The sequence below is a fragment of the Microcaecilia unicolor genome, chromosome 12 (assembly GCF_901765095.1).
Source record: "Microcaecilia unicolor chromosome 12, aMicUni1.1, whole genome shotgun sequence".
In the NCBI taxonomy this organism is placed as follows: Eukaryota; Metazoa; Chordata; class Amphibia; order Gymnophiona; family Siphonopidae; genus Microcaecilia; species Microcaecilia unicolor.
In genome coordinates this window covers 67410407-67436868 of record NC_044042.1, presented here as the reverse complement: position 1 = coordinate 67436868, position 26462 = coordinate 67410407, and the positions used below count along the sequence as shown (strand labels likewise).

The 26462-nt window shown below is 43.4% G+C and overlaps 1 protein-coding gene across 1 annotated transcript in view; it reads right to left on the bottom strand.

Annotated features, from left to right (window-relative positions):
* Nucleotides 1–26462, bottom strand: part of MLLT6 (MLLT6, PHD finger containing) — a 360336-nt gene that overhangs the window by 296725 nt on the left and 37149 nt on the right. The window contains 3 exon segments of the mRNA XM_030220707.1: nucleotides 6584–6687; nucleotides 6877–6986; nucleotides 11082–11136. Coding sequence (XP_030076567.1) covers nucleotides 6584–6687; nucleotides 6877–6986; nucleotides 11082–11136 — 269 coding nt within the window.

Below are 26462 nucleotides of genomic sequence, written 5' to 3'. Positions count from 1 at the left end.
TGGTGCGGGGGCCAAATTGGTATGTGCAAGTAAGCTTCTTTCAGGTCTAGAGACGTGAGAAACTCTCCTGGCTGTACCGCAGCAATGACGGAGCACAGGGTTTCCATGTGGAAATGCCGCACTCTCAGGGACTTGTTTAATTCTTTTAAGTCCAGAATAGGGCGAAAAGACCCACCTTTTCGCGGCACCACAAAGTAGATGGAGTATCGGCTGTAGCCCTGTTCGGTGGGAGGTACCGGGGACACGGCCCCTAACTGAATCAGACCTTGCAAAGTCTCCTCTACTGCCGCCCATTTGGCGGCAGAACCGCATCGGGACTCCACAAACACGTCTCTTACTGGGGCGTTGAATTCTATTCTGTAGCCATCTCTGATCAGGTCCAGAACCCACTGATCTGAGGAAATATTGGCCCACTCCTCGGCAAAGAGGGAAAGACGTCCTCCGATGACAGGAAGCGAGGAGGGGGCCGGCGCACCATCATTGAGAGGGTCGCCCCTGAACTCCAGGCCTAGAGCCGGTGGCTGCGGAACGCTTGTCCGAGCGAAAGGAGTTCCTCTGCTGAAAAACGGGCACGAGAAGTGAACCCAGCAGAACGCCCCGGGCGGTACCTTCTAGCTTCACGGAAGCGAGGTCTATAAGAGGAGTGGACCGCCTGGCCCTTGGAGGAAGGCCTCGGCCTATCTTCAGGCAAGCGCTGGGGTTTAGGCTCTCCAGGCCTTTAACAATTTTTTTTTTCCCCAACTCCTCACCAAATAGGAGAAGGCCTTGAAAGGGCAACTTCACCAACCTTTGCTTAGAGGCCATGTCCGCTGCCCAATGTCGTAGCCAAATAAGACGGCGAGCTGCCACTGCTACTGCCATTTGTTTAGCCGAAGCTCTGACAATATCATAAAGGGCATCAGCCAAAAAGGACAAGGCCGACTCCAGCCGCGGAGCCACATCCGAGAAGGGCTCCGCTCCATCTCCGGGCTGTTCCACTGCCTGTTGCAACCACGCCAGGCAGGCTCTAGCAGCATAACAACTGCATGCAGACACCCGAACAGTAAGACCTGCAATTTCAAAGGACTGTTTAAGTGCTGCTTCCAGCCTACGGTCTTGTATATCCTTCAGGGCAACTCCTCCTTCCACAGGGAGGGTAGTTCTCTTTGTCACCGCAGTGACTAGGGCATCTACTTTAAGCATTGCAAAGCGAGCCAAATGCTCCTCACGCAGAGGGTATAATTGCCCCATAGCCCTGGAAACTTTCAAAGGTCCCTCGGGGTCAGCCCACTGAGCGGAAATAAGCTCTTGGATGGAGTCATGCAAAGGAAAGGCTCGAGCAGGCTTTTTGGTACTAGCCATCCTAGGATTCACAGAGGAGGCCGTGCCACTGTCAGGCTCTTCAATAGAAAGGACCTGTAGGGCATCTGAAATAAGCGCTGGCAGATCATCACGGTGGAAAATCCTCACTGCGGAGGGATCATCCAGATCCTGTAGTAATTCTGCACCTGACTCTGGCTCCTCAGACCACGAAGGCCTGCCAGAACTCTCCGAATCCTCACAGCCCGACCACGGGGGGGAGGGGGGGGGTGGAAGGAGGTGCACCACAATCTGAAGGGGAATTAGCCTTTCTACACTTTTCTTTATGCCAATTATCAGGGAAAATAGCCTCAGCGGGCAGTCCCAGGCCAGAATCCACTGGGGGGGACAATAGAAGGGGCCTCAGACGACCCTTGAGGGAGACCTCTTTTCAGCATGTATGCTTTATGCAATAATAACACAAAATCAGGGGAGAAAAACTCGCCATGGGCACCCAGATCCCGTCCAGGGCTAGCCACTCCCTGAATAGCCTCAATTCGAGGTCCCCCCCCCCCCCCCCGGGCTCAGGGCTCTCCGTCTCTACGGAGGCTGCGCTATGCGGAGAATTCAAAATGGCGTCCGCTGCCAGCTCTGAGCGGGAAGAATCATCGCTCGCCATGCTCGGGCCAGCTCTTACACCTGTACAGCACAATTTACAGAGCCCCGCTGCTGATTTGCGCTTGCCACACCGGGAACAGCGCTTTACATTCTCTGCAGCCATCGCCGAAAACGGCGGGAAAATTCAAAATGGTGGTTTCGCGCAAAAACGCCCCGATCACGGGCCCACCCCAGAGGAGTTAGAAAACACTCTTACCTCACCGGACCGAGTATCACAGCTCCGGTCCCATAGAAGAATCAAAGGAAAATCTCTGTTCCATTTTTTTTTTTTTTAAACGCTGTGAGGAAAGCAGAGGTAATAAGAACTCCGGAGGCTCAGATGAGTGGGAAAGGCAGGGAAAGGCGAACCAATGTGCCTGCATCCACTGAGTGGGAAAGGACAGGGAAAAGCAAGCTAATATGCAGGGGCATAGCTACGGGTGGGCCTGGGTGGGCCCAGGCCCACCCAGTCTCAGTGATCACCAATCAGGTGCCAGCTGCCCTGCACATCACATCGCTGCTGCTCCAATCACTTAGCTCAGTCAGCTATGTGTAGAAAGTAGCGAAACAAATCTTGTGAGCTGAGCCCTGCAGTTCTGGTGTTATTTTTTTTAATTTACCAGTGCTACAACAGACCATCAGCAAGCAAAGTAGCAACCCTCCTGCTGTACTGCCATGTTTGCTACTTTACTCTGTTCTGGACTCTGGAGTCGGGCATCGGGGTCTTTGTTAGTTCGTTCCATGTTGTGCTCTTAAGGTGCTTACCTCCGTCGGCTCAGCTGTTCTGCTTCCATTCCACATGGCTGCTGCAATAGTAAGCAGTTCTTTTTAGTGTTCACTGACTCACTGATGTTTGTTTGCCCCTGCTGTGCGATCATGGATCCTGCACAGCTCAGGTCTCAGTCAGCCCCCAGGACCCAAACCTGTGGCAAAGTCAGGAAGTCCCGGAGACCAGTGCTGCTTTGAACTTAGCAGCTGGGGAAATCTGGGCACTCATTATCCTCCAGCCCCAGGTACCAGGAGTGAGTCAGTAGTCTACTCCCCCACTTCTCCCCGACACTGCACCACCTGCACACACTGATCGGGGCTGTAGTGTTCTCTGAAATCTACAGGAAACTTTCTCTGCATTGGCCTCAGGTAATAAAAAAGAAAGAAAGAAAAGAAAAACAGTTTTATATTTAATGGTGATGGGCTTCTGGGTGCGTGTGGTCTTCACAATGTTCAGTTTAAAGAAAAGCTGTATATTTCCTGTTGGTGGTCTTCTGGGTGGGGTGAGATCTGCAGTGGCTAGGTTAAACAAACAAAACAAAACAAAACAAAAAAAAAAAAAAATATATATATATATATTTTATGTTGGGCTTCTGGGTGGGGGTGGGTGATTGGGAAGGGAAGAGGGGATGTTAGACTATGGGGGAAGAGAGAGGGAAGGGCAGGACTGTTTCCAGACTATGAGGAGTAGGTAGAGGAGGGCTGATGCTGAGCTATGGGGGGATGGGGAAGGGGGGAGGGAAGGACAGGACTGATGTCGAGATACAAGGAAGGATGGGAAAAGGGGTAGGCAAGGGCAGGGCTGATGCTGGGGTATGAAGGGTAGGGAAGGGCAGGGTTGCAGAGATGCCAAGTTATCCAGTTCCAGGCTGGAGATTTTGGGGCAGTCCTGGTTTTGAATTTATATCTAGATTGTAAGCTCTTTGAGCAGGGACTGTCTTTTTTTAATATATGGTGTGCAGCGCTGCGTATGCCTTGTAGCACTATAGAAATGATAAGTAGTAGTAGTAGTATATCCCCAAACAGTGTGGGATTTGTAGTGCCCATTGAGTGCTTCGAGTCCCATAATGCAACAGAATGGAGTGGGCAGAAATGCAGGACAGCCCCAAAATTTCCAGCCTGGAACTGGGTAAGTTGGCATCTCGGGGGCTGATGCTGGGCTACGGGACAATTCCTAATTTTTGATCCTTTATTCTGTAATTGGTGAGAGTTGTTCTGTGTTTTGGCATGTGCTTTGTGTGGGGACCTATATCAATCTGACTTGTCTGGCTTTTACAATGGGACATATATTGCTGTTGTGTATATTCACTGCTGCCTTTTTAAAGGTACTGTTATTGATATTTGTGTGTTCAGAATTGATGGTGTTAAGGTTTTCTACATAGGCTTTAAGAAGCTTCATAAGATTTAATGTTACTTCACAAAGAATCTGGCAGGGAATGGATTTTGACAATGTTGCTATTATTGAGGTCCTATCAGAATCTGAATACACTTTTTTACAGTGGAAAACTGTAAGAGGAAACATCTTAGCTGTGGACTATGACAGATCTGCCAAATATTTTTAGGCCAGTGTCCAATTTGCCATTTTTATCTAAAGTTTAAAAAAAGGTGATTTTAACACAGTTTAATCAGGCATTTACGTTTGTTGTAAAGCAAGGTTTGATGAATATGTGCCATTGCTATAATTATTTTGCAGGATACTGTGATGTGTGTTGAGGTGTTTGCCATTATAGTAGACTTATGTCTGGTCAAGTTTAAGTGCTGTTTGTCTAGTAATTGCCTAGAATTGTGGGATAGTGCAGGATAGAAATTTTTAAAATAAATTTTAAAATGGTGGTGTTCCATGAAGTATGTACGCAGTTTATGATGACACAGGACAACAGTTGGGCAGATTATTTACTTATCCTTCATCAAGTGCACTCTAAGGCATTATTTTGTAATATCCCATGAAACACTACTCATACCTGTATACATAATGCCCACCCATATTAGCTCTGGGCCCACCCAAAATGTCAGGTCTGGCTACGCCACTGCTAATATGTCCACATCCACGGGGGCATGGGTAAGGCAGGGAAAGGGCTAACCTATGTGCCTTCAAAGTGAAGCTGCTATAGCCTCTAACACCCCGGCTAACAACTGGCAAGCCAGGAGCCACCCCCAGGCAGATTTTTGATGGAGCTCGAAGAAGCTGCAGCCACCCTGCTTGGGGAGATAGAGAATACTGAAGAGGCAGTGGAGCTGGCTGGCCATGAGGCACTGTGAAAGGTTGAGTGCTCTCTATCTCCCCCTGCTGGTTGATGGACACAACCCATACATAATGGCTTCATCTGCTTGATGACAAGAAAGAGTGTGTTTGATGGAAAGAAGACCAGACAGATGCGGAAAGACAGACACAGAGGATGGGGAATAGACAGTGAAATAGAATGACCAGGCAAACACAGAGGTAAAGATGAAGCAGACATACAAGGAGAGACAGAAAAGAATGGGGCAGAGAGAAAACATGAAGCTAAAAAAGAAGCAAAGTAATATAAAGAGGAGAACTGACCGACCACCGTCTCTCAAGCTGATCTCAAGCACCAACCAATAATCCATACACCTTGATCCCAAAAGACAAGTTGTTGTTTGAGGCTTAGGCATCATAGATACTGGGTGTAAATATGTTCACCTAGCTTTTGTGATATAAGCACATATTTATATTACAAAGCATATAGTATGCCCCTTGCTCAAAACATGCCCCTTTTCTAGCTGCATTCTTCTGTATATCATGCTATCAATGTGCATACTACCCCCTTTATAAAAATAGCACCAAACATATAAACCTTCAGATACATGTGTATAAGCTATTTTTACACACATACTTGGCTCATATCCTTTAAAATAATTGCCCTATTAGAGGGCCGTTTTCAAAGTAATTTCTGTGTATAAAATAAGGTTTTATGCGTAGAAGGGTCACTGAAAACTGCTCCTGCATAATTCCAAAATGTACTAAGAAGGCAATTCTATAAACTGGCGCTTAGAGTTATAAGCCACTTATGTGTGTCAAAGGCATCATTAATTGATAGGTGCCAATGTGCATAAAGCGCTATTCTATAAGATAGCACCTAAGTGCTGTAGCCCTTAACTGCAAGGGGGCATACATATGAATGAGATATGGGCGGGCCAAGTGTGTCTCCAAGTTAGGCGTGTGGTTTATAGATTATTTAGGCCTGTCATAAGTGTGTGTTCCTAAACATATGCGCACCAATGCCAACTTATTCTAGTATTCTATAACAGAATCTTGGACCTAAGATGCCATTACAGAATTGGCGTAAGCACACAGCATTGGGGCACCTAAACCAAAGTATCAATTTACAGAACTGCCACCATAAGGTTTACCTACAAACTAGGAAGGTGTGATTAGGGCAGAGAATAAGCTTACGTGGATTTCCAAAGTATGTTTGGATAGTGCTGGGCAGACTTATACGGTCTGTGCTCTGAAGAGCACAGGTACAAATCAAAGTAGGGTATACACAAAAAGTAGCACATATGAGTTATCTTGTTGGGCAGACTGGATGGACCATGCAGGTCTTTTTCTGCCGTCATCTACTATGTTACTATGTGCATAAGTTTACACATGAAAAGTACCTGCACAAACAGCGGAGGCAGATTTGTTTGCATACTTTCCCCAACTCAGTTTTGAAAATGAAAAATTTGCCTTTGAATATGGACATAAAGTCTAGAGTAAAAAGTACTCACAGACTTTATAGATGTAAGCTTTTGAAAATTGTCTTCTTAAGACCTAGTTTCATTGGATACTGGTGCAAAAAGGAATCTGAATGAGAAAAAGTAAGTAGGTTCAAGATGTTCTGTGCTGTGGCTAGAGACTAAAATATTTCTTACTAACCAGGTTACATGGAAGGCTTGCCTGCATCCGTGGCGGTTACAAGTCATACAAGCTCCTGATGCTGCTTTGCTCTCCCTGCCCTGCTCTTCACAGATATAGCAGGTCTGTTAAAGGGAAAACAAGCAGTTGAGTATCTTAAGTAACTCAATGTTGACTGTCCATATACACTACAATTTATAAAGAAATATCTCATACCTACAAAGTCATACACAAGTGCCAGCTTGACACACTTGATACAGAGGAACAGTGTGCAGTTGAGTTTCTGGTCAGCTTGAAGGGATCAGCATGCTTACCTTACTGAAACGATCATGAGGTACATACTGCAACACTATTGGTTCCATGGTTAAAACATTTGCAAATTGCACCTCAGGGATATAGAGCGCACAGACAACATGGGCCCAGCCTACAGGAAGAATGTAAAGAAAGAAAAGGAGATCTGTCAGTTTCTCTTTATCTGTTACGATTAATAGATGACAACAGACAAACAGCAAAATGTCCCATCTAGTTTTAGTTAGGGCACCAACTATCTAACTACTACTACTCAGAGAGGCAGTCAGATTTTGAAACAGGGATTTCTTGAACTGCAGTCAAATGCTCTACCACTGAGCTATACCTGCCAGAAGCAGGTTTGCTACTGCAGTGGCTGGGAATTGAAGCTGAACCTCCTGCATGGTACACAAAATCGTTCACGGAGAAGCTCCGACCTATATGTCAGACCTTATAGACTTACCTATTAGGAATGCAAAAAGGTCATCTCCACTATCCTAACTGTAAAGGGCTCAAATATAAATCCATATACGCGACCAGTTTCTCATACATCAGCACGCAGCTATGGAACGCATTACCGAAGGCCATAAAAACAACGTAAGACTTAACCATCTTCTGAAGGCTACTGAAAATAGATCTTTTCAAGAAGGCATACCATAAACAATAAATAATAACACTATACTTGATCTATACAAAACCGATCTCTTATCACATGTCTGATTAACCTCTTTGATATTAATGATCAAGCAATACCAATTTAACCCAATGTTGAATAGGGTCTCTCTATAGTCGATGACCTAATGTATGTTATAATCCAATTTCTTACTCAGGAACCTACATACAATACCATAATTTATTCTTCTTTACCATGTATGTATGCACATATATGTTATGTTCGATGTATGTTACCATGTATGTTGTAAGGAGGAGGTAGAAGGAAGGCAGAGAAGAGCTGATAGTGACAGTAAGCGGGGAAAGGAGAAAAACCATCAGAGGGGAAAAGGGAGGAGGAGACTGATGAAAAGGGAAGAGAACTACAGAGCCCAGCAACACTTGCAAGGAAGGAGGGAACAAGAGAAACAGTACCACAACTCCCAGCAGGTAGTAGAGTCAGTCTCCAATGACCTATTACTGGCTAAATCCAGAGGTCAATATTCCATCCTCATTCTTCTTGATCTTTCCGCTGCGTTTGACACTGTCGATCACAGCATACTTCTCGATACCCTGTCCTCACTTGGATTCCAGGGCTCTGTCCTTTCCTGGTTCTCTTCCTACCTCTCCCTCCGCACCTTTAGTGTTCACTCTGGTGGATCCTCTTCTACTTCTATCCCTCTGCCTGTCGGCGTACCTCAGGGTTCTGTTCTTGGTCCCCTCCTCTTTTCTATCTACACTTCTTCCCTTGGCTCATTAATCTCATCCCATGGCTTTTCCTACCATCTCTATGCTGATGACTCCCAAATCTACCTTTCTACCCCTGATATCTCACCTTGCATCCAAACCAAAGTTTCAGCGTGCTTGTCTGACATCGCTGTCTGGATGTCTCAACGCCACCTGAAATTAAATATGACCAAAACCGAGCTTCTCATTTTCCCCCCCAAACCCACCTCCCCACTCCCCCCGTTTTCTATTTCTGTTGATGGCTCTCATTCTCCCTGTCTCCTCAGCTCGAAACCTTGGGGTCATCTTTGACTCTTCTCTCTCCTTCTCTGCTCATATCCAGCAGATTGCCAAGACCTGTCGTTTCTTTCTTTACAACATCCGTAAAATCCGCCCCTTTCTTTCCGAGCACTCTACCAAAACCCTCATCCACACCCTTGTCACCTCTCGTTTAGACTACTGCAATCTGCTTCTTGCTGGCCTCCCACTTAGTCACCTCTCCCGTCGCTTTACTCATACTACCCCTCTCCTCAAGACCCTTCACTGGCTCCCTATCCGTTTTCGCATCCTGTTCAAACTTCTTCTACTAACCTATAAATGTATTCACTCTGCTGCTCCCCAGTATCTCTCCACACTCGTCCTTCCCTACACCCCTTCTCGTGCACTCCGCTCCATGGATAAATCCTTCTTATCTGTTCCCTTCTCCACTACTGCCAACTCCAGACTTCGCGCCTTCTGTCTCGCTGCACCCTACGCCTGGAATAAACTTCCTGAGCCCCTACGTCTTGCCCCATCCTTGGCCACCTTTAAATCTAGACTGAAAGCCCACCTCTTTAACATTGCTTTTGACTTGTAACCACTCGCCTCCACCTACCCTCCTCTCTTCCTTCCCGTCCACATTAATTGATTTGATTTGCTTACTTTATTTATTTTTTGTCTATTAGATTGTAAGCTCTTTGAGCAGGGACTGTCTTTCTTCTGTTTGTGCAGCGCTGCGTATGCCTTGTAGCGCTATAGAAATGCTAAATAGTAGTAGTAGTAGTAGTAGTAGTAGTAGGGGTGATTGGGAGATGGAGGATAATCAGGGGGAGGAGCAGCACCTGGGAGAGAGGGTGGGGAAGACTCCATGGAGTGGGAGGAGATTGAACTAGGAGAGGAAAGCGAAAGGAAAGAGGTTGGTAAGGAGCAAATGGAGTTCTTTTGCTCAGGACAAAGGGCGGTGGAAAAGGAAGAGACTGCAGAGAGAGAGAAGCCAGAGATTTGGGGCCACTAAGTGACATTGCCTAGATGCAGTCTGGCTTCATGGAACTGTGGGAATTAATTACCTGAAGGAGGTCAGTCTGAACATTTGTGGGAGGTTGTCAGAGTGTTGGTATCTGGCAAATGAGGGTGGTGAAAATGCCTCTAACTCCTAGGCAGTAGCAGAGAGGAGCGGAGGAATAGACTGAACCACAGGTTTTCCCAAGTCTTTAGCTAATTCTAAGACTGAACTGTTGTTTGTTTGGTGTGTTGGAAAAGTGAAGCAAAGTGCACGGAGACCAACAGCTGTGGTACAGTGAACATACTGTTTTTCCAACTGGTACCACGGTGTAATAAAGTACTCTGCAGGATAAATTTGGTACTGTGAATAATTACTTTTTGCAAGTGAGCAGAAGCAGTTCCTCTTAGGAGGTGGATTAGCCCCAATTGTGTGGGTGAAGACAGACAGCACGGAGAGGTGCTGGTCGAGAGCGGACAGCACGGAGAGGTGCTTGCTGACAATGTATACACCTTAACGCAATACCATCTGTAACTCTGCCCGGTAATGGCAACCGCCACTACGGCAAATGTAAGCCACATTGAGCCTGCAAATTGGTGGGAAAATGTGGGATACAAATAAATAAATAAATAAAAAATCACTTCTCCACCTATTTCTTAATACCAAACACACCAGGAGAAAGCATTGAATATAAAAGGAGGAGTGCCCTCAGACCTTTAACAACACACCCATGTTTTATTCAACTTCAACGACCACGAAAGGGTGAAACACTGCACTTTTTTTTATTGGGTAACTCACTCCATGTAGTACTTTTGGTGCAATAATGTGCCAACATGTGCTAACAAAACCAAATGTGCACTAAATCAAAAATATCACTTCTTAACAATATATCAATAAGCTAGTGTCTCTGAAGAATAAATAAAAGAGTATTTATCTTGTGAGCCCGGCATCGGTAAACACTGAATGATGCTGAAGGCTCCAATACACATGAAGCTCTGAAAATATAGGAAAGATCACATCAAGCTCCCTTGAAGACTGGGAGTGAAGACCAAGGTAGTAACGTGTCAAATATACTACTACTACTTTTCATTTCTGAAGCACTACTAGACATACGCAGTGCTGTATTCAAAACACATATGAGACAGTTCCTTCTTGACAGAGATTACAATCAATAAGCCAGTGAGTTGACCTTTTTTGTACAGATCTCATAATAAGATAAAACCCGGTGACTGGAATGATAGCTTCCCAAGTTGATACTATATATGTTCACAAAAATGATTGCCCCTTTTTCCTATTTAAAGTACTGCTTAAAATACTTTGGGATCTATTATGGATAGATAGTTCTCTGAGAAAATGGATATGGCTGCATGCTCAGTAATCACGTCTCCAGAATTGCAATATTGTGAGAATAAAGGTTGCTGTTTATACCAGAGCAAACTTCACACCTGATGTGTTGTAACATCTACAATATATAGCAGTCCTTATTGCTTACTGCTGAACTCTATAATTGGTTGTGAATCAACAACTGCTGCAATCAAGAAACCATTTTACTGTATGCAAATGCACTAAACTCTTAGCAGTAGAATGTGCTTTTACCTCCATTGTCTGTTCTCTTAAGGGCACCGTCTTTGTGTGGACACAGCTCACACCTCTGAAAGACAGACAGAAGCAATATGTTACTGTAGAGCCATGCAATAGTTAAGGTGTCATATTTGCAGCATAGAAGTCAGTAAAAACTCCTACAACTATCCCCAATCTCTTCCTTTATTCATAAGGCATCAGACATAAGAATTGCCATACATGGTCAGACCAAAGGTCCATCTAGCCCAGTATCCTGCTTCTAACAATGGCCAAGCCAGGTCACAGGTATCTGGTTGAATCTCAAAAGGTAGCAAGATTCCATGCTCCCTAGCCTCAGTGATGTGGTATTCTCAAGGTCCACTTTAAAACGGCTTATGGACTTTACCTCCATGAGTTTACGCAAACCTTTTTTTCAAGCTGTTTTTAATGCATCCTCTGGCAACGAGTTCCAGAGCCTAACTATGTGCCAAGTTAAAAAATTATTTTCTCCTATTTGTTTTACTATGCAACTTTATGGTGTGTCCCCCTAGCCTTTGTACTTTTAAAAAAAGTAAACAATTTATTTGCATTTACCTGTTCTAGTCCACTCAGGATTTTGTAGCCTTCTATCATATCCCTCCTCAGGCATCTCTTCTCCAAGCTGAAGAGCCTAACCTCTTTAGCCTTTCCTCATATGAGGGTCATTCCATCTCCTCGATGACTGCCCTTCTCTGCACCTTTTCTAATTCTGCTATACCTTTTTTGAGATGCATTGCCCAGAACTGCACACAATACTAAAGGTGTGGTCATACCATATAGCGATACAGAGGCATTATGATATCCTTTGTTTTTTTCTCTATTTCTTTCCTAAGAAGAAATCAACATATTGTTCATGATGGTATCTATATCTTTCTCCTGGGTGATGATGACTCTAAATGTTGTATCTAGCATCATATAGCTATAATGTGGGTTATTCTTCCCAATGTGCATGTGGAGTGGAGGAGAGGCCTAATGGTTAGTGTAGTGAGCTGAGAACCTGGGAAACTGGGTTCAGTTCCCACTGCAGTTTCTTGTGACTCTGGGCAAGTCACTTAGGGGTCCTTTTACAAAGGTGTGCTAACAGATATAGCACACGCTAATAATGATTAGCATGCACTAAATCCATTAGCAAACCTTAGTAAAAGGTGCTAGATAGATAGATGCGCTAGGAATGCATCGATCAGTTTCATGGATGGAGCATTCTCTGGGGTGTAGAGCTGCTTATAAAATGTTAAGGAAGCTCGTTGAATATCTGCTTCCCTTGTGCAATATTCCCCTTGTTCATTTAGAATCTTATAATTATGAGTGACCTGTTGCATATGGACCAGTGTCTTACTCGCCTTGTTATTGAATTCAAAATACTCTTGCTTAGTATATTTAAGATGTTCTTTAATAGTGTGGAGTTCCAAGTTATATAATCCTAATCTAGCCTTATATAGAGCGGCCTGATGTTTTGGAGAGCCTTGCCCTTGCTTACTGAGGATTTCTAAAGAAAGGATTGCATCCTGAAGAGCTTCCTCCTTTTGGCGAGTATCTTTAGAGAGGCTTGCAATGAGATTAAATGTCCCCTCATCACTATTTTCAGGCACTTTGAGATGATCAAGGTGGTTATATCTGTAGTATCATTAAAATGCAAATAGTCTAATAAATTCTTCTCCAAATGCTGCAAGTTCACCGGGTCATCAAGAAGGGCATCATTTAACCACCACAGGATAGAAGTATGCCTGCTACTGTGCAAGACCAGATGAACTGTGATAGGAGCATGATCAGATCAGATCAGGTTTTGGGGTGTATATCAACTGCATGGACATACTTATGGAGCAAAAGAATCTCCTAGCCATATATCCAATCTGGAGTAGGTATCATGTGTAGGAGAATAAAGGGTATAATCTCTCTCTTCACCAAGTACCTCAAGCCAGATATCATGCAGTCCCCATTGTGTGAGGAAGGTGCACAAACGAGTGATATTGAAATCTCTTCCTATCAAAAGCATACCCTCAAGATAAACGAGTAAAGAAGGATACCTGATTTTGGTTGGGAGAATATAAAGTGAAGAGAGTCAGCACAAGCCCTCGACCATCACCACTAAAGGAATGTACCACCCCTCTTTATCTAGGATCCACTTGTGAACAATCCAGAGGTGGAACTTATTTAACAAAATACTAACACCTGCAGTTTTGGGACGGACTCGGTTGGAGGCTATGTACCATAGCATATTTTGCTGTATAATAAATCTTGAATAAAGAGCACATCTGCCCCCAAGCATGTTGCTTCTTTAAAAAGCAAATGTCATTTACATGAAATATTCAGTCCCTTAACATTGAGGGACATACATGTTAAGTCAACCATATATCTCTAAGAACTTCCAACAATATGTTTTATTGCCACACCTCTTGAGCAGACATAGAGATACCCTAGAAACAATATCCCATGACCCAATCCAAGCCAAGAACAATACCACCCTCCCAGTCCCCCCCACAACTGAAATCCCTTCCCTCTCACCTCCCATAGAAACCTGCCAGTGAAGACAGAGACACATGCCCAGAGAGGCATGATCATGCAGGGGAGGATGAACTGCCATTCAACAGCCCAATTTAATAAGATAGATCTACCACAGGTATGACAAAAGATTCACTCGTATAATCGGAACATAAGCAACCATGAACACAACAAGAAACAGGGTATACAGGCTCATAATCAGAAGGTACAAAGTCCTCTGGATGTCTCACAGCCTCATTAGTAAGAGCAGCAATGTAAATGCTTCTAAAGAGTGCAGAGAAAAACCCAGGTTCCCTGCTCCGATGAGAGATTTGAGCCTGACTCCTGATAGGTTAAGCTACCCTTGCCTCGAACAATCCACTGTCACTTGGGATGCGTTGAACGGGATTTTGGGTTGCCCATTTGCTGAGATTTTTCTGATGATGTTATAGGAGCTTAGAGGTCCAGATCTGGGAAAAGGAGTCTCGCCTCTGTCATAGTTTTCAAGACATGCAACTTCCCTTCCACATAAAAGGCTAATGCGAATGGATGTTGTCAGAGGTACTTGAAATCCTTTTCACACAGATATTTAGTCAAAAGGTCTCAGATCACTCTGTCGATGTAGGATCAGTGAAGTAAAGTCCTGGTATACCTCAATCGGTTAAGTATCCCAGGTAATTGGAGCCTTTCAGTGGAACAGAGAACAGCCTCTTTGGTTTTATAATCTGAGGAGCTGGCCACAATATTTCAAGGCAAATTCACCCATGGGCGATTAGTGACCCAGTGAACCCTGTCTAGCTTTATATGATCAGGGAGAACAACCTGATTGCCATCAGAAGCATGCTAACAAAATTTTTTGGACCACCAGTTCACAGTCAGTGTAGTCTGCTGTCTCAGGAACCCCCTGAATCTGAATGTTTGAGCGACGACTGTGATTTTCTAAATCCTCAACTTTGTCCAGGAGGAGAAAATGGTCCATTTGATGATTAGAAAAAGAGGTTTCCAGTGCTGAAATGGCTTCTTTGTGTTCCTCCAGGGTGGAGGACATAAGTCAGAGTCCTCCACCCTCCAGCCTAACTCAATCATCTCCCCCCTGGAGGTCTGCAGCCAATGTTGAGAGCTCTGCAATGTACTGCTTTAATGTCTGTTTTAATCTCATGGAGAAGCTCCCGAAATTCATACAATTCTGCTATAGCAGCTGATGTAGCTAGCTACTCCTGCTCAGCATTCTGCTGCTGTGTAGATGTGGGCTCTCCATCTGCCAACATCATCTTTGCTGCCATCAAAAGAGGAAAATGCGGCTGTGGCTTGTAAGCAAATTCCTTAGGAGTAGGTCTCTGGGACTGCAACATTTTTTCTCCAAAAGTGCAGTTTTAATAGCTGTCTCAAGCTATGCAAGTGATACCGCCAAAATCTGCCCAATGCCAGTAATAGCCCGGTATTTTACTACAGGGCACACAGAGCTCAGAGGTCCATCTGGGCTGGTGACATCATCTGCCCCCCAGAATTTGTTTTCATATATATATATATATATATATATATATATATATAGTGAGGCCTGTGAACTGCCCCACCCCCCAGAACTGAAGTATGCATTCATCCTTAATATCGTGAAAGGCCCTCTGCAGTGCACACAGCTGACATGCACCAAAAGAGCTCACATAAAGAGCATATCATGCTCCTTAGTGCGTTCCTTCATGCACAATTTTGTGCACAATTTATAGTACAGGTTATACTGGATGTCTGTATATTTTGGAGTACGGAGATTAGGAAAGCTGGCAAATTGGGCAACGCTATAATAATGGGTGATTTCAATTACCCTGATATTGGCTGGATAAATGTTACATCAGGGAGTGCCAGGGAGATAACATTTCTAGATGTAATAAATGGATCTGATCCTTGGTGGTGTGCAGGGCATAATGTGAGAGGTGGCGGTGTTGGGTCCCCTGGGAAACAGTGATCATAACATGATCCAGTTTGAGCTATCTGGGATAAACCCACAAAGGAAATCTACTGTAGCTGCATTTAATTTTCGAAAGGACGACTATAATAAAATGAGGAAAATGGTTATAAAGAAACTAAAAGGATTGGTTGCAAAGGTTAGGACACTAAATCAGGCGTGGACGTTATTCAAAAATACCATCTTGGAAGCCCAGTCCAGATGCATTCCACGTATTTGCAAAAGTGGAAAGAAGAGAAAACATCAGCCAGCATGGTTAAAAGGTGAAGTAAGAGAGGCCATTACAGCCAAAAGATTGTTCTTCAAATAATGGAAAAAGGACACAAATGAAGAAAATAACAAGCAACATAAACACTGGCAATTCAGATGCAAAGAATTAATAAAGAAGGCTAAGACTGGTAGTGCTATAGAAATGATTTATAGTAGTAGTAGTAGTAGTAAAAGAGAATATGAAGAGAAACTTGCCGCAGAGGCTAAAACTCACAGTAACAACTTTTTCAGGTACATCAGAAGCAGAAAGCCTGCGAGGGAATCTGTGGGATCGTTAGATCATGAAGGAGCAAAAGGGGCACTCAGGGCAGAGAAACTGAATGAATTCTGTGCTTCTGTCCTTACAGAAGAAGATGTAAGAGATCTGCCTGTAACAGAAATGGTTTTCAAGGGTGATGATGATGCAGAAGAACTGAAAGAAATCTCGGTGAACCTGGAAGATGTACTGAGCCAAATTGACAAACTAGTAGTAAATCACCTGGACCGGATGGCATACATCCAAGGATACTCAAAGAACTAAAGCATGAAATTGCTGATCTGCTGTTAGTAATATGTAACCTATCATTAAAATTGTCCATAGTACCTGAAGATTTGAAGGTGGCCAATACGACACCAATTTTTAAGAAGGGTTCTAGGGGTGATTCAGGAAATTTTACACCAGTAAGCCCGACATCAGTGCCGGGCAAAATAGTGGAAACTATTATAAAGAATAAAATTACAGAACACATAGACAAACATGGTTTAATGGGACAGAGTCAGCATGAGTTCAGCCAAGGGAAGTCTTGCCTCACCAATTTGCTTCATTTCTTTGAAGGCGTGAATAAACATGTGGATAAAGGTGAGCCGGTTGATGTAGTGTATCTAGATTTTTAGAAAGCTTTTGATAAAGTTCCTCATGAGAGACTTCTGGGAAAATTAAAGAGTCATGGGATAGGAGGTAAGGTTCTGGTGTGGATTAGGAATTGGTTGTTGGACAGAAAACAGAGGGTATGGTTAAATGGTCATTTCTCTCAATGGAGGAGGGTCAACAGTGGAATGCCACAGGGATCTGTACTGGGACCAGTGCTATTTAACATATTGATTAATGATATGGAAATCAAATGATGAGTGAGGTAATCAAATCTGTAGATGATACAAAACTATTCAAGGTTGTTAAAACACATGCAGACTGAGAAATATTGCAGGAAGACCTTAGGAAATTGGAAGACTGGGCATCCAAATGGCAGATGAAATTTATTGTGGCCAAATGCAAGGTGATGCACATTGGAAAGGATAATCCGAATCATAGTTACAGTGGGGGAAATAAGTATTTGATCCCTTGCTGATTTTGTAAGTTTGCCCACTGACAAAGACATGAGCAGCCCATAATTGAAGGGTAGGTTATTGGTAACAGTGAGAGATAGCACATCACAAATTAAATCCGGAAAATCACATTGTGGAAAGTATATGAATTTATTTGCATTCTGCAGAGGGAAATAAGTATTTGATCCCTCTGGCAAACAAGACCTAATACTTGGTGGCAAAACCCTTGTTGGCAAGCACAGCGGTCAGACGTCTTCTGTAGTTGATGATGAGGTTTGCACACATGTCAGGAGGAATTTTGGTCCACTCCTCTTTGCAGATCATCTCTAAATCATTAAGAGTTCTGGGCTGTCGCTTGGCAACTCGCAGCTTCAGCTCCCTCCATAAGTTTTCAATGGGATTAAGGTCTGGTGACTGGCTAGGCCACTCCATGACCCTAATGTGCTTCTTCCTGAGCCACTCCTTTGTTGCCTTGGCTGTATGTTTTGGGTCATTGTCGTGCTGGAAGACCCAGCCACGACCCATTTTTAAGGCCCTGGCGGAGGGAAGGAGGTTGTCACTCAGAATTGTACGGTACATGGCCCCATCCATTCTCCCATTGATGCGGTGAAGTAGTCCTGTGCCCTTAGCAGAGAAACACCCCCAAAACATAACATTTCCACCTCCATGCTTGACAGTGGGGACGGTGTTCTTTGGGTCATAGGCAGCATTTCTCTTCCTCCAAACACGGCGAGTTGAGTTCATGCCAAAGAGCTCAATTTTTGTCTCATCTGACCACAGCACCTTCTCCCAATCACTCTCGGCATCATCCAGGTGTTCACTGGCAAACTTCAGACGGGCCGTCACATGTGCCTTCCGGAGCAGGGGGACCTTGCGGGCACTGCAGGATTGCAATCCGTTATGTCGTAATGTGTTACCAATGGTTTTCGTGGTGACAGTGGTCCCAGCTGCCTTGAGATCATTGACAAGTTCCCCCCTTGTAGTTGTAGGCTGATTTCTAACCTTCCTCATGATCAAGGATACCCCACGAGGTGAGATTTTGCGTGGAGCCCCAGATCTTTGTCGATTGACAGTCATTTTGTACTTCTTCAATTTTCTTACTATGGCACCAACAGTTGTTTCCTTCTCGCCCAGCGTCTTACTGATGGTTTTGTAGCCCATTCCAGCCTTGTGCAGGTGTATGATCTTGTCCCTGACATCCTTAGACAGCTCCTTGCTCTTGGCCATTTTGTAGAGGTTAGAGTCTGACTGATTCACTGAGTCTGTGGACAGGTGTCTTTCATACAGGTGACCATTGCCGACAGCTGTCTGTCATGCAGGTAACGAGTTGATTTGGAGCATCTACCTGGTCTGTAGGGGCCAGATCTCTTACTGGTTGGTGGGGGATCAAATACTTATTTCCCTCTGCAGAATGCAAATAAATTCATATACTTTCCACAATGTGATTTTCCGGATTTAATTTGTGATGTGCTATCTCTCACTGTTACCAATAACCTACCCTTCAATTATGGGCTGCTCATGTCTTTGTCAGTGGGCAAACTTACAAAATCAGCAAGGGATCAAATACTTATTTCCCCCACTGTACTTGACATTTGGGCTGGCTTTAGAGATGGCCGGCATTGGTTTTCAGCGATAATGGAAACTAATGGCAGCCATCTCAAACCCGGCCAAATCCAAGCCATTTGGTCGTGGGAGGAGCCAGCATTTGTAGTGCACTGGTCCCCCTGACATGCCAGGACACCAACCGGGCACCCTAGGGGGCACTTCAGTGGACATTTCGTCTGCAGCGCATCCAAATAACAAGGTGGCATGTTGGGGGTGTTTCAAAGGTGGGATTAGGGCATGCCTAACACCTGGATGTTTTACAGCCATAATGGAAGAAAACCAAAATGTCTAGGTCAAAAACTTCAACATTTTGGTCTAGACCTGTTTTTCTAAAGAATAAGACACAAAAAGGTGCCCTAAATGACCAGATGATCACTGGAGGAATTCAGGGATGACCCCCCCCCCCCTTAATCCCCCAGTGGTCACTGACCCCCTCCCACCCTCAAAAAATAGTACTCACCAGACTCAATGACAGCCTCAGATGTTATAGCCATGTCCAATAGAGAAGCATGCAGGTCCCTGAAGTAGTCTATTGGAGGGTGCAGTGTACTATAGACAGATGGGCCCAGGCCCATACATCTTCCTACATGTTACATTTGTGGTGGAAACTGTGAGCAATCCAAAACTCACCAGAAACACAGTGTACCCACATACAGGTGCCCCCTTCACCCTATTACACGGCTCAGTCAAGAATTCGCCCCCCCCCATAGTACTGAAACCGTCCTAGTCACTCTCCTGGCCAAATTCATGCAAGAAATAGCCACTGGTAAAAGTATGCTTCTCCTCTAATTCGACATGGTCAACAACAATATACTACTAAGACTACTTGGCCACTTCAGGATTGATGGAAATATACTTAACTGGATAAAGGGTTTTCTAACCACTAGAAATTACCAAGTAAAATCAAACTCAAACATATCACCACCATGGAAAGCTACCTGTGGAGTACCTCAAGGATCACCATTATCACCAATACTCTTCAACATGATGATGATCCCTATCCATCCGAGGCCTCAACCCTTTCATCTATGCAGATGATGTCACAATCTACATTCCCTTCAGTCATGACCTAACAGAAATAACCAGTGAAATCAATGATGGCCTGAGCATCATGGACTCCTGGGCAAACTCATTCCAATTGAAACTGAACACTGAAAAAACACACTGCCTCTCATCTCAACATAACAAACCCACATCCATAAACACCCCAGAACACACCCTCCCTACCTCAGACAGCCTAAAAATACTTGGCGTCATAATCGACCGTAACCTTACCCTTGAGAGCCAAGTAAACTCCGTAATAAAGAAAATGTTTTACTCAATGTGGAAGCTCAAACGAATAAAACCTTTCTTCCCAAGGGAAATTTTTCAAAACCTAATACAATCAATGGTCCTAAGCCATACAGATTACTGCAACGGATTCTATGCAGGATGTAAAGAACAACTCGCAAAAAAACTCCAGACCGCCCAAAACACAGCAGCCAGGCTGATATTTGGTAAAAGACGCTTCGAAAGCGCTAAACCCCTCCGAGAAAAGCTACACTGGCTCCCAATCAAAGAACGGATCATCTTCAAAATCTGCACCTTGGTCCACAAAATTATCTACGGCGTAGTCCCAGGATACATGACAGACCTCATAGATCTACCAACCAGAAACAGATTCGCATCATCACGATCATACCTAAACCTACATTACCCAAATTGCAAAGGACTGAAATACAAAACAACTTATGCATCCAGCTTCTTCTACCTCAGCGCACAACTATGGAATGGACTCCCTAAAGCTGTGAAAATAATCCAGGACCATCTGAACTTCAGGAAATCATTAAAAACCACCCTCTTCAAAAAGGCCTACCTCACCGATCCAACGTAAATCCCCACACCCAGCAACACAACACAACTATGATCGTACTGGACAAGATACAATCTTCATCCCTCCCATCCTCATGGTGCCTGATACACACCTACCTCATTTCAACCGCAATATAACCTGTATTTGTTATCAACCGACTGGCGAATGACTGTACTGTACAATGTAAGCCACATTGAGCCTGCAAATAGGTGGGAAAATGTGGGGTACAAATGTAACAAATAAATAAATAAGAGCTATTGTAGTGGTGTACAGTTGGGGGTAGTGGGTTTTGAGTAGGTTTTGGCGGGCTCAGCAGACAAGATAAGGGAGCAATGGTGAGATGTGTACCTGGGAGTATTTATATGAAGTCCACAGCAGCACCCCCCTAGGATGCTCCATTGCTCTCCTGGGATGTCTGAGGGACCAGCCTGCTCAAAATGCCAGCCCCTTCTACATCCCAATGGCTTGATTTTGTGCGTTTTTTGTTTTTTTTTCAAAAATGGCCTAAAAAGATAAACACACAAAGCACAAAAACTTGTTCGAAATGGTACTTTCAAAAAAAAAAAATAATAAATAAAAGATAGATGTTTTTCTTTTTTCGAAAATGGGTATATTTCCTATTCGGATTTGGTATGTTTAGCACAAAATGTCCAAAGTCCGACTTAGACACACTATCAAAAATGCCAAATGTCCAAAGTCCGACTTAGACACACTATCGAAAATGCCTCGCCACATCTGATGTCTATAGATTCAATCATCTTAGAAGATTTTAGTATTCACTGAGATGATAGTTTGGCTCCTCATATTGCTGACACCTTGGTTCTTGCCCAAGGGCTCAGACTTTCCCAAATAATTTTAAGCCCCACACAAGATAAGGGCCACATTGTAAATGCACTATTAATCTCTCAATCTAGGGTTCCAAATTTGACTGTTTTTTCCTCCCCAAGCACTCCCTTGGTCTGATCTTTCGCTCCTAATATTTTAGCTGACTATTCTGGATAGTTTTCCATTAAAACAGGATTATTCTACATCCTATAGGGACTTATCCCACTGACTCAAGACAAATTTTGCTAAAGCATTCCATTTAGATGTCTTCCTTCCAGGAAGCTTCACTTGTAGATAAATGTCAGCTCTGGACTACTGCTTTACTGACTGCTTACGATACCTTAGCCCCTATGCAGCTAATCACGAACCATAGGAAACATAAACATGATCACTGGTTTAATCATTCTCTTTCGCTTTTAAAACAATCGAGACATAAAGAATGTCACTGGTAGAAAAGACATTCCTCTACTGCGCTGCAGGCCTGTAAATCATCAGCCCATTTTTACAATCAATCAATCCAATTAGCAAAGAAGTATTTTTCACAATGTATATTGAGAGCACCACACACAGCTGCATTATCCTATATAATAATTCTCACCTCCAACGTTCTATGCTTGGGACCGTGGCTCCCTGGCTGCAAGTGGTCTGCGCGTGTTTCCCTACTCCTCCTACTGCCTCGGAATCAGCTGTCACCCCCCCCCCCCCGCGCTATGGCCCCCTCGAAACCCACCCCCTCCCGCGAACCTGTCGATCCCCCCCCCCGGAACACCGAAAACTGCCGCCGCCGTTGTTGTGCTACCTTCCCTTCCCGTAGGTTCTTCAACCATCTTCTTAGAAAGTTTAACTCCGTGCGTCTGATGTCAGACACATGGAGTTAAACTTTCTAAGAAGATGATTGAAGAACCTACGGGAAGGGAAGGTAGCAAAACAACGGCGGCGGCAGTTTTTGGCGTTCCGGGGGGGGGGGGGAATTGCCTGCCTAAGGCCCATTTCCTTGCCTACAGAAACGGGCCTTTTTTACTAGTATAACATATTTCATTCATTGACAAATCCCCCTAGATCTCTGGAGACTCCAGATTTGTCTCCTTTGGAACAAGATCTGGCCACTCATTTTTCTGCTAAGATTATGGCATTGTACATAGCCCTAACTCTCTGCACCCACTGTTCTGTCTGTATCTTCAACTGTTCGGAAACTCTCCTCTGATAGCCCTTTGAATTTATACCATCTGCGTCTACTTTAACCAAAGCTCTCAAGGTTTTGAAATCACCTACAGCACCACAGGATCCTATCCCTTCTGGATGTTTAAAACGTCTTTTCTACTATACTCCTACCTTATATTTCTGCATTGTAATGGAAAGTTTAAGTGACATAGTTCCTGTTGTTTGGAAGAAAACTTTTATTCGTCCCAAATTGAAAAATCCCAAACTGAAAGTCTTTGGAACTACTGATTTTCATCCAATATCCAATCTCTCTTCATATCTAAACTTATGGAATCTACTGTACTTAAGAACATAAGCACTGCTATACTGGGACAGACTGAAGGTCCATCAAGCCTAGTGTCCCGTTTCCAACAGTGGCCAATCCAGATCACAAGTACCTGGCAAGATCCCAGAACAGTAAAACAGATTTTATGCTGTTTATCCTAGAAATAAGCAGTGGATTTCCTCAAGTCCATCTTAATAATGGCTTGAAAGCTGAATTGGAACTTGAGCCAGCAACCTCTGACTCTATGCCTTGATTCTCAGCAGGCAGCTTTAACTATTAGGCTACTTGAGCAACTGGAGAATTTTCTTCCATGAACTGACATGTTACATCCTTATCAGTCCGGATTCAGAAAAGGTCATAGTACTGAAACAGTATTCACAAGGCTTACAAACTTTATTCAGCAACATTTTGTTCAGAATATGTTAGTTGTGTTTATCTCAGTTGATCTGTCAGCAGCCTTCGATACGATTCACCATGACTTACTTTTTATGCACCTCAGAAAATAGGAATTTCTGATATAGTCTGTTTCTTATCTTTCTGGATGCACTAACATAGTGCAATGGAACAATTCTCAATCTTATTCACTACCATATGGAGTGCCCTAGGGTTTATTGTTGGTCCCTATATTATTAAAAAACAAAGAACAATTCCATATACAAAGCTCAGCTTGAAACAAAAACACATGGAACTTAATTCACCTATTTTAAAACTGCAATAGTACTATTACATTCTTTCTCCTTCGATGTTCCAATGCAAAATTTTTTGTTCATAAATGTTTATACTAATGGGAGGAAAAAAGCCTCAGCAGTCACAAGCTTTTGCTGTGGTAAACAAACATTGTCAAATTAGCTCCGCCATTAAGACAGAAGTGCCACAGCAGCTCATTGACTAGGACCAATCATCGACAAAAACCTCCCCAAAACATTTTTTGAAATTTCAGTGCATGGTAACGAATATACAACAGCACAGTATAACGTCACTTAGCTTTAAACGTGCACCATCTCAGACCCAATCCCAGCAGGGACCTGTTTCACCAATGCAGGCTTCTTCAGGGGAAACTGAGGGTCATGAAAGTCTTCCTGCTATTGAGAACTCGGTGTTTGACGGCTATATTATTCAACATCTTTATGGCCTCTTTACTTTGCTGGGACCAATCTTTGGGTTTTACCCTGTATGTATATGCAGATGATATTCAGAAATTACATCCTATTGATAATACTAGTTCACAGGATATTCAAAATATTACCTCTAATTTGGACAGGCTTGCAAATTGACTTAGCACACATAATTTAGTACTGAATCCAGGAAAGTCATGTGGATTACTTTTTGCAAGAACTGGCTCCCTTGAGCTGAAAGATCCACTGTTTATGGCAGGTAGTAGAATTACTTTTGGCCCAACTGTTAAGACCTTATGAGCGATATTTGACCAAAATTTAAAAGTTCACATCCAGATCTCTAATGTAGTTCTGCGGAGATTTTACAAATTGAGATTGATATACTCCATTAGCAACCTCTTTTCTGCTCCCGCCCTTTGTGTCCTAAAACACTCTTTTGTAATCAGTCAACTTGATTATTTTAATGCTCTCTATAATGGTATCAGTGGCGTAGCCACAGGTGGGCCCACCTAACAGCAGCACTCATTTAGTGGTAGCTGGTGGGGATCCCAAGCTCTGCCACTTGAAGACCTCCCCCTGATGGTGCTGAAAACATTGCTCTCCACTTCAGCAGTCTGAGTTTCCTAAGCTGGCACCTGCACATGCTCAGTTTTCGGCGCATGCCTGCTGCAGGCTGCCAAGGTGGAGAGCAGTGTTTTTCCTCCAGCTGAGATATATTTTTAAGTTGCTGGGGGAGGGGGTAGAACACTTGGTGCCCACCCACTTCTTGTCTAGGCCCACCCAAAATCTGCTGTCTAGCTACGCCCCTGAATGGTATGCGAATAATAAAGATCAGACGGTTACAAATAGTTCAAAACATGGCAGTAAAATTGCTTATTCCAAGAAATAAGATTACATTACTCCTTTACTGAAATCTTAGCATTGGCTTCCCACTACTCATAGGATTCATTTCAAAATTCTCTAATTCACAAGGTTCATCATACGGGCATTCCACTTTATCTATCCAGACTGTTGATTCCTTATATGCCTACGCGATTACTCAAATCAAATTCAGAAAATCAATTAGTAGTTTGATCAGCACTGGAAATACATATTTATATGTAGTAGTAGTTAGTTTTTGTTTCAATTTTTTACATGTATCTTTGATGCTTTCGCTTTCTCCTATTCTATTAAATTATGGCATTCCTTTCATACTTCATTTTATATTGAATTGTAAACCACTTAGAAGGTTATCCATATGGACAGTATATCAAATTTTAAATAAACTTAGAAACTTGGATGTTGTGATTACTATTAATATATAGGGCAAATCTACAACCTAGGTACTCACATTAACATGCATGTTACACATACAGATATTTAGAATACTACCATTTTCAAACATATCTGCATACCTAAGAACATAAATGCTAGCATAAGTGCTATTCTGCAAATACCTGCTTCATTTACATAGTGCAAAGGGAAGCCTACAGAGGGGTGGAGCATGGCAGAACATAAGTGGGGCTAGTTATGCACATGCCTGCTGCACTTAGGTGTGCACATACTACATCATCTCTGTGGCTGGCATAAGTGCAAATGCCTAAATGTTAAGTATGTTAATATCCAATTACACTAGTGCTCTATAACAGAACGTAGGCACCTACTTTCTATTATAGAATAGGTCCTACCTTTGGGGTGCTTAAACTGCAAGCACCCACTTATACAATTGCTCCCATATTGTTCAATAACAACAATTTACTGAAAAAAAAAATTTAAGGTGACTGTTGTCCAGCCAGGTTAAGACCAGGGTTGTTAAACGTACAACCCATGAAATGTTTCTTGTACACTGAGGTCCTTCATCTGGCCTACCACCCCATTGTCCTGTTCCAGCCATAGTCTGCACATGCTGCCCAAGAAGGTGCCTTTCTCCAGATTACAGGAAATGATAGAGTCCAACAGGTGCAACTCTTCTATCTTGGCAGAAGGATTGAGTGAGTAAACAAACACCCATGGCTGCAGCACAGAAGGGGGCATGCTTCTTCCACATGTCAGAGCTCAGACTATGCTCCCTGACCTCAGATTTCTAAATAAACAGCACTGCAAAGTGACTAGCACCAAGCCGGAGTGGCCCAGATGAAAAACCGTTTCCACTGCAGTAGGCCTCAAGGAGCAAGGCAACAGATGATGCATGTATCCGTTATGTAATGTCATTAATAAAAATTGTTATACAGTAAAAAGTAGTAAGTTAAGGTGGCACAAAAGGGGATTTATGGAGAATGAGCAAAATAACGAAAATTTTAAAAAACAGTAAAACCAAAGCAATAAAAATGCACAATAATAATAATCATAATAAAAGAAAAACGGTGTGGAGTTTTCCCTGGCTCCTAAAAATATTTGGCAAGTACCTAATGTCCTCATCACCTTTGACTGGAGCTTTAAGGGGGACACTTTTGCTCTGCCATGCTTCAAACAGAATATGACAGTATACCAAGAATCTCGTAAACAT